General features: G+C 37.9%; 1 protein-coding gene across 1 annotated transcript; it reads left to right on the top strand.

Annotated features, from left to right (window-relative positions):
• Positions 1 to 915: 915 nt before the first annotated feature.
• On the top strand, positions 916 to 4,883 carry LOC148065559 (calcium-binding protein 5-like). The gene is made up of 5 exons (XM_087810203.1): positions 916 to 1,007; positions 1,874 to 1,903; positions 2,926 to 3,069; positions 3,353 to 3,462; positions 4,532 to 4,883. Exons 1-5 carry the CDS (start codon positions 938 to 940, stop codon positions 4,631 to 4,633), a joined length of 456 nt encoding a protein of 151 aa, XP_087666329.1. The 5' UTR covers positions 916 to 937; the 3' UTR covers positions 4,634 to 4,883.
• Positions 4,884 to 9,366: the final 4,483 nt, after the last annotated feature.

Genomic DNA, 9,366 nt, shown 5'->3' with positions numbered 1-9,366 from the left:
TAACGATTTGTATCTTCAGAGAAAACTTTTTTTAAATTTTTTTTTAGAATCCCTTATTAGTCCCGCGAGGGGAAATCCAACCATTCACACATACTGATGTGAGTAGGCTGCACACTTGCGCCAAGTTCACCATCAGGAGCAATCAGGGTGAAGTGTCTTGCTCAGGGACACAACGACACAAGCTTGTCTGGAGCTGGTCTTGTCTTGGGAAATAATATAGAAATGAGTGTGAGCGTGTAAGATATGAGGCAGGGAGAAGGTAAGTAAGTAAGTAAGTAAGTAATTTATATTTATATTTTTTTAATAGCGCTTTTCTAGACCAGGGTCACAAAGCACTTAAACAATAAAAAAATAATATATATATATACTGTATACATATATATATATACTAAAAAGATCAGCGCTTTCACAACTGCTTTGGTTCTAATGTTTGTTCTACTTGTACATCATCTTTTCACACCACTCCTGCCTCCAAACTCAGAATTAAACTATCTAATAGTACGAGGAATATATGAGTCCCTGAGTCTATTAGTGTCGCATCTGGGAAGAAGCATTCGAGCTCAATCTGCTTCTCTGTTCACTTGTGACAGTGTTCAGAGGATGACTGTCATCATCCATGATGGACAGTAGTTTGTTGAGTGATGATCTCCTCTCTGCAACTGTCACCAGTGAGTCCATCAGTGGTCTTTTTCAGAGAAGTAACCGTTATCTCTGTATTTACGGTTATAGAGAGGAAGTTATCAACCACTACTGCAGCTGGTTCTCAGTATGAGTCTGGGTCTTTCCCTTCTTCACACTTGAAAGGTTCTGTGGTGAATGCAAAAATATACTTTATTGGACAGAAATGCAGATCTGATATGCAGCTTATGGGTGTTAAGTCAACTTATCATTTGGTATCAAATACAGCCAGTTCAAATTGGAGTATTGTCATGTTGAAATGTTCTGTTCCCCTGCCGACCTTTGGTTATTGGGGCATCATCCCTGGAAAGATCTGGCTCACCTGAGGGGTAAGACAGGCATCAAGGACAGTCAACAAGACATTTTAATGTCCTTGGTTTGACCCCTGGGCCTACTCCATTCCAGGAAGAATTCTTCCTCCCTTATTTGATCTTCTTATCACTGGAATTATCATCGACCTTTAACATTGATTTAATAATTTCAGAAACTAAGATTCTTGTGAACAATAATGACAGACTTAATTGATGAGGAAGTTAATGTTACATTGATTTATGCTTGTATATACATTGTATGTATACACATATTGTATCTACAGTAGAATAAGATTCTCCACTTATAGATTGGTATCATTTGTTCCGTATGGGACACAGATTCTTGATTCAGACCTAATCTGACGGAGAATGTGTTATGTACATTAGATAAATGCGGATATATGACGCTAATGATCCCACATCATAGTGATTACTTGTCTTTACATCTTTCCTTCCACGGCAGACATTTTCATTAGTTCTCTCTGACTATAGCCTGCAAAAGTGATTGCTTCATTCATCTCACACAAACGATACTTTACCTAGCATGCCATGTGAGCGTACAGGCTTCTCCAAAGGTTACATAACGCAGTGATGAGGTTTAGTCTTCTTTAATGAATCACTTTGCAACTCTTCAAAGTGCTTCATAATATCAACACACGCACAGACTAAGGACCCTCATAGTCTTTACTTTCTTCAGTTATAGAATATTATTCAAAAGGAAATCTAATTAAACAAGACTGAACTCCCTCATAAATCCAATAATTGTAATTGAAAGTAAGATAAACAGCAATAAACGGTGTCTTGAAGTAAAAAAAACATTTGTCATATATGTACATCTGTATACATATGCAGCATTAAGCCTATCTTTCTTTTCCACACCAAAGCTCTTTCTGCGAGGAGGAACCAGGAGACCAGTAAGTTCATCCTATAATATACTATACTATCTATATTTTAAGCATACTTTTTGTTCGTTTTTCAGTTGTTCAAACAATATGATGATTTTAGGCGGATTATAAAAGAGTGAGATTAAATGTTTGCTGTAGAAACAGCTGTTTTATTTTCGCTCCACATATTTAAAAATGGAATCAGAAGATCCAGTCAGTACCTTTTGTCATCTGTGGTATTCAAAACAAGACGTTAACGGAATAAGGTTTTATATCCTGAGGTCTCATATTTCATGATAAGATGTTTTTTGATCTCTTTTTTTTTAATAACTTACCACAGCGTTATGTTATTATATGACAAAAACTCTCAGGGAAGTGAAAAACCTCACATCGATGTCCTGCCCAACCTGCCGTGAAGTATAAAAATAATCCAGAAGTTTGAATAGAGCAGATGTTTGTGCTTTCATATGTGTGTCCACTTCCTCATTCCCATGCTTCACAAACCCCTGTTTTGTTTTAAATAAAAAATATATTTATTTATTAATAAGTGTGACGGTAGTTTTACTTTCTGTTTTTTTTATGTGATTGTCTACCCACAAATAAAGTTCATCATTATTTCATCGATTAAGATAGTTCTTCTTAAAAAAGGAAAATAGCCACAATATTTGGAGTCAAACTAGTAAAACTAGAATCTACAATGATGGCTTAATTAGAAAAAATGATTTTGAGTATAATAGCTTCAACAACACGTTCATTTCAGATACGATATCAGAATTTGAAGTAGTAACATTATTTCTCATTAAGTCATTAATTTGAACCCCTTTTCTATTAGATACTGGTATAGTCTTTCTAATCTAACAATTTTATTTTATCTTATTTACGATTTAATCTGTGTTTTGTATGTTTCTGTGTTTAACACTCTCTAACTTAACTTTTTTTTCATTATTCATTGTTACATATTTTGGTTTGAGGTATTGAGGACATTATATGATACTGCACTGAAGTTGCTTCAAGCGTCTTGTTTCTCTGACACTTGTGTGGTTGTGTTCTAGAGCTACGTGAAGCCTTTGTTGAGTTTGACAAGGACAAAGACGGCTTCATAAGCTGTAAAGAGTTGGGGAACCTGATCAGGACAATGGGCTACATGCCCACAGAGATGGAGCTCATAGAACTTAGCCAGAACATCAACATGAACTGTGAGTCGTCATGCATTTCAAACCAACCCCTTTAAATCGACCCCTGACCAACAGACCTCAAATAACATCACAGATTTAATATGGTTGTTAACTTTCTTTGACATTCCATCCACTTCATAAACATATCTTGTTCTGTCTTTATAGTATAATGTATTGTTCATCGTGATGGTTGGTCAACATCTACTAATGTTTGTTGGCTTGTAACCTCTGATGGCCCATTCATGAAGCTTTAACTCATGACGTTCTATGTTGTCTAGTTATCATCTCATTTTTCTCATATCAGTGGGAGGGCGAGTGGACTTTGAGGATTTTGTCGACCTGATGACGCCCAAACTTCTAGCCGAGACTGCAGGCATGATCGGCCTGAAGGAACTGTTGGAAGCTTTCAGAGAGGTTTGCCTTGTCTTTTGTTGCTCTTTTGCTCCCCTTGGTGGACATAAGATAAGAAAACATAGGTTGATGTTTCTAGATTTCTAACTAACCTCCCATCTCTCACTGCAAAAGCATGACACAGCTTTTCATATTTTGCTCTCTCATTGTCAGCACTGACTTTTGGTTAGAAACATTTGCATTAATAAGGTCTATTACCATCTTTCCCTTACCTCATGTTTGATGATCTCAAACTTAGTCCAGACATTAACACCACATAAGAATGTGGCAGACGGGTCTCCATTTCTGGGGTTCCCCTTTCCTTTCCGTGTTGTGACGCATTCACAACACGATCAGCTGGACTGAATTTGGCGCGAGTTTTGCCGCCATGAACACCAGCAAAGCGGCCGCTATAGTCCAATTCCGCATTCCAGCGTCAGAGCAGCATCACAGCTGATCCTCTCATTGAGCAAATGTACAACCTAGCCTAGCACGATGATTAGGAGTTATCGCTAAACACCTTAATGACTTGAGGAAATAAAAAGGTAGTTAAATATTTAATTTGTTAAAAATAAAAAATAACTTCTTCTTTTTACACCCTATTAGTTATAATGAAAGAAGTAGTTCACTATTATTATTAGCATACACAGCATACATCTATTAATAACGTCTTAAAGTGAACAAAGCTTGGTAATTACTCAAAAATAAGTATTTATAATTGTGAATATGTTCCCTATTCTAAAGTTGCTGCATATTCATACCTAATTCGCAAAAAATGTTTACACTTAACAGTTTTTTTCTACTTTCTATTAACACCATCCTATTGGTATTATTATATTATAGTATTTTTGTTATTGATAGATAGATAGAAACTTTCTGACAAAAAAACTAGTATATATTTTTACTTTTTTATTTTAAAAGAGACAGTATTACTTTAAGTTAATTTCTTATCTCACTGTACTTGCACCTAATAGGGGTAAATAGAGAGAATCATCTTTAAATACTTAATTATCAGAAATTAAGGTGTTTTCTTACTTGAACTCCTTTTTATCGTATATATATATTAAAGGTAGAATATATGTTGTGGTCACAGCAGTCTGCTGTGTTTTCCTCCCCCTGTCGTCTCACCTCACACCTGGTCCTCATCTTCAATCATGCTCACCTGGTCTTGATCCCAAATCAACCCCCTTCATAAACCCTTGGATTCCCCACGGTCGTACTACGCACAACCGTGGTAACTATACGTGCCTGGCTCAGTGTTATTTGCTACCTGGCTCCCTAACTCTAGTCTCTTGTTGTTTTTTGAACCACATCTAACCTTTTGTTCCTCTACCAGCAGTAACCCGATCACTCACTCCAGCTCGCCCACCTCGCTCTCCCTCCGGCTTCCTCATCCACCACCTGCTCCCCTCCTATTCAATAAACCCTTTTTGTATTCCCTTGAACATCGCCTCTGTCTGCTCTTGGGTTCAGCATCGTTAAACGTAACAATATACAGTATACAGAGTGAACAAGGTGTGAGATAGTACTTTTATAATGGTTAATAAGTGGTTAGATTTCCGTGATAACAGATATAAATTGTTAGGCTGGGACACAAAACAGGACTCGGGCTCAGAGAAAGAATGTTAGGCAGTCTTTTAATCACCTTAAAAATACCAACAGAAAATAATTCCAACGGAGGAAACCTCAAAGACTACAGAACAGTTAACAAAGGCAAACTCGGCCCTCAAGGGCCGCAGAGGGTGCAGGTTTTTGTTCCAACCGATCGAGCATGCACAGTTTAACCAATGAGGTTTCAGCTAAAACAAGCAACACCAGACTGACCATAGACATATATACATAGACACAGCAACAACTGTAGACTGTATAAGGTGCCGCCATCTTGGTACAGTGCCATCAGAGGCAGCGGCGCATTAACAACTAAAGGGAAAGAGGTACTTCTCAATCTTAAAATACAATTATTCGCTGAATTCTAGACCAATTTTGAAGCGGTTTGGTCCGTATTTGATCTGAGGTTTAAAAATCCAACCCCGTGAAAAAAGCTTGACAAATGTGAGATTTATGATCACTTTTATAGTGTAAACATAGCATTCCTCTATAGATGTAATGCACTGTAGGAGCGAGTGGCACTGTACCAAGATGGCCGCCCTGTATACACACCTCTCTAGTGGGCGGCAGCAGTCGATGCAGTGTCTATGTATATAGATGTCTATGAGACTGACAGTCAACTGATTACACTCCTAAGACACCTGATTGGTCAAAAGGTGTCCTCTTGATAAGTTGGAACAAAAACCTGCACCCACAGTGGCCCTTTAGGATCGAGTTTGCCCACCTCTGAGCTAGAGAAATAACAAAAGCTAAAGGTTTCCAAACTTAACAATTCCAAAAAACAAAAATCACTCATACGTGGTCGAACAAAGCTGTGGCCGAGACAAGGAACGAACAAGAAAAAACACTCTGATACATGACAGGGGAGACAGAGACTATTTAAACACATGAGGTTAATGGGGTACAGATGGAAGCAACCTCACCACGATATGACATACATAATTGATTATTAATAGTTACTGTGTTCCTAATTCTGAAGTGTAGCATCATTTTCTTACAAATACATTCAAGAATTACTTAGGCTGCAGAGAGTCATGCTGTTTAACAAACATTTCTGTAAAGTCCCATATTGGCGATATTTGAGCGAAGGCAACAGAAACACGTCATGTGTCCCAGATAGTTGGCTCTTGTAGTCACAGGTGAGCGGTGCTTTACCCAGAAGTTTCTGCCCTGTACTTGATCGGGGACTTGCTTCGCGGCCGCACTGGCTTTTCCGTCAGCGGGTATTTGGCTTTTTTGTGAAACCTTGAAAAATATTATCCCATTTGGTGAATACAATGAGGTTTTTACTACAAAGATTGTTGTTAACGAGTTTAACCTGTTAAACCTTCAGAATAACAAGGAGAGGACAATAGCATTACTTGTAGAGAAAATTACATTCATAAAATCTTAATGGCCTGCATCGGGTACTGCTAGTTAATAAAATATGAATACTTTTTAAATGCTACAACCTTTACTGGAAACTTGGCGTAAAATGTTTAGGAATGGGGGGATTAGAGAAATTATTCAATCTTCTTGACAATTTCTAAACTTTTCTTTGATCATTGCCATTTGTTGAAAGAATATAGTGCTGATGATTGATGAGGTAGTTTGGGACAATGTGGCAAAAAGATATCACGCAATAAGCTTAACATACTTGTTCATGGAAGGACACAGTAAAGGTAAAGGGAGTAAAATATTAGTCATTTAACTACAAAATGACTAATGATAACTTTTTCTCCTCCTCTGCCCTTTTTCATGTTCAAATCAAGCTGAAATTCTATAAAACCTCAACAAGATTTCCTAAAATGTGGTTCAGTCGATCTTTTTCTTAGTGGTCATGATTTTTCTTTGACAGTTGTCAGTGATAAAATTCTATGTTGCCGGGTATTGATCTCTGCGAAGCTGTCATGGTGCTGATGGATTCTCTACTATTCTTATCAACAGAAAGTGGAAATGAGGCTTAAATGCTTTAACAGATTGTTGTTGAGACTGAAAACTGAAATCACACTGAGTCATAAGTAAGTAAGTAAGTAAGTAATATTTATTTATATAGCACTTTTCCAGACCAGGGTCACAAAGCGCTTAAACAAACAAAACAATACACTTTAAAGATCAAGATAATACTGAGAACAACACAGGAGTTCCAGAAAATCAAGGAAAAGCCTGAACAAATAGAAACGTCTTAAGATGTTTCTTAAAGGAGTCAGTAGACTCCATCAAGCGCAGAAAGAGAGGAAGATTGTTCCAAAGCTTAGGAGCAACAGCCTGAAAAGATTTCTCTCCTCTGGTCCTGAGTCGTGTGCGTGGAACCTTAAGTAGATTCTGATCCACAGACCTCAGAGCCCGAGCTGGGGTGTAAGGCTGGATCAGATCAGTGATGTAAGGAGGAGCCCGACCATGAATAGCTCTGAAAGTAAGAACCAGAATTTTAAAGTTGATCCTGAAAGAAACTGGAAGCCAGTGAAGAGTTTTAAGGATCGGAGAAATGTGAGTTCTTCTACTAGAGCGGGTTAGAATTCTTGCTGCAGAGTTCTGAATCAACTGCAGGCGAGACAGCTCCTTCTTGTTAAGACATGAAAACAAACTGTTACAATAGTCCAGACAAGAAGAAACAAACGCATGGATTACAAGCTCCAGATCATGTTCCGACAACATTTTCCTAAGTTTAGAGATTTTTCTCAGTTGAAGGAAACAGTTTCTGGTCAGTTTTCTGCATTGTTGAACAAGAGACATGTCTTTATCAAATACAACACCCAGGTTTCTCAGGCTCAGTTTGACAGACTGACCTAAGTCACCCAAGTACTGACTCAACCCTGGAACCTTATCATCAGGAGCAATCACCAGTGTTTCAGTTTTGTCCACATTTAGCTGTAGAGTGTTTTCACTCAACCATTGTTTGATTTCTATAATGATATGATAATAGTCATTATATGAATGTGAGAAACACATGGTAATAAACTTGAGGTGTCTCAAAAGTACAAATTGTAACACATTAAGAAACTATTTAACTACCTTAGTGAATGTCCAATGATCAGCAGTGTTGTCTTTTCATGAGTATTTTCTTTCTGTCTTTGGCAATGTCAATGCTTGAAAAGAGTCTAGCTATGATCACTGGTATAGTAAAGCTTTACACTTTGTTACATGAAGTTGGCTTTATTTCATTGACATCCTAAATGATGACATCAAATGAAGTCTGACTGTGTTTCCTTCATGATGAGACTGAGGGGCAGTGGTGTAATAGTCCACAAGATGAAAAAACAAATGAAGACAGACTGAGTAAGGAAGCTGTAATGAAAAGCCATCATTAGGAGCTCTGTGTTCTCATTAAATTACCAGAAATAATTAAATGTTCATGTTCTGACCTTTATTAATGTCAGCGTTTATGTTGAACTAAGAAATTGATTTTATCTGTGAACATTCCAAAAATTAAAACTCTTATGTGAGAAGACGGGAATTTGATGGAAAGCAATTGGGGGTTTTTGCGTCAAGAATAGTGCCTATTAAAATGTTCTGTAGAGAAGAGCAATGTGTGGAATCTACTTGGTTAAACAAACAGTATATAGGTCAGTCGAGTATAACAATCAGATTCATAATTCCTGTTAAAAGGGTTATAAACAGTTTGGTAAGTAATGAATGCAGCAATGAGTGCATAAAAGTGTTAGTATGCATGACATTCTAACTGATGGTTGCCTTGAGAAGTCAGAATTCCTTGCTAAACTAATCCCAACATTTGATGAAAATAGGTTCAAACTCATGGTGCTGTGCACTCTAACCAAGCTTCAGTTTTAGATAATCCTTGTTTCTATCTGTACATGTATTCTCCATGTGTTTACAGATTGTGTGGCCTGCGAAAGACTCCACCGGCCTTCTGAGTGCAGCGTAGAGTTTTTGAGGCCTGGCGAGCTGCGACATCCCTCAATAGTTTGTGGACTACGATGAGGAGGACTTTTATGACATGGAAGGGATGATTCCTTTGTGGTTTGGTGTGAGAGTGTTATTGGCAAAGGAGCACACAGCTTTCCGCCTGTGAGAGTCATTTATTCCCAAGCTTCGTTTGAGGCCATCTGGGTCGCTGTTTGCCTTCCCATCGCCATGACTCTTCCTTGACCTATTCAGAGCTTGAGGCAGGGGATCTGAAGGTGTTGTAGTGGCTCGTAATTCCTTGGGTCCCCTTCACTCCTAAAACTGCTGGGTTAAAAATAACCCAATTTATAACCCAACGCTGGGTCGCAAAGGTACCGAGCCAATGCTGGGTTTTTTACCCAACAAACTATTGACACGGGTTAAAACTACCCAGAATTGGGTTATTAGTATATTTCTGGTTAAATAACAACAACC

This window comes from Callionymus lyra, chromosome 15 (genome assembly GCF_982586985.1).
Source record: "Callionymus lyra chromosome 15, fCalLyr1.hap1.1, whole genome shotgun sequence".
NCBI lineage: Eukaryota > Metazoa > Chordata > Actinopteri > Syngnathiformes > Callionymidae > Callionymus > Callionymus lyra.
The sequence above is the reverse complement of the archived record's forward strand: the minus strand, read 5'-3'. Positions and strand labels throughout refer to the sequence as shown.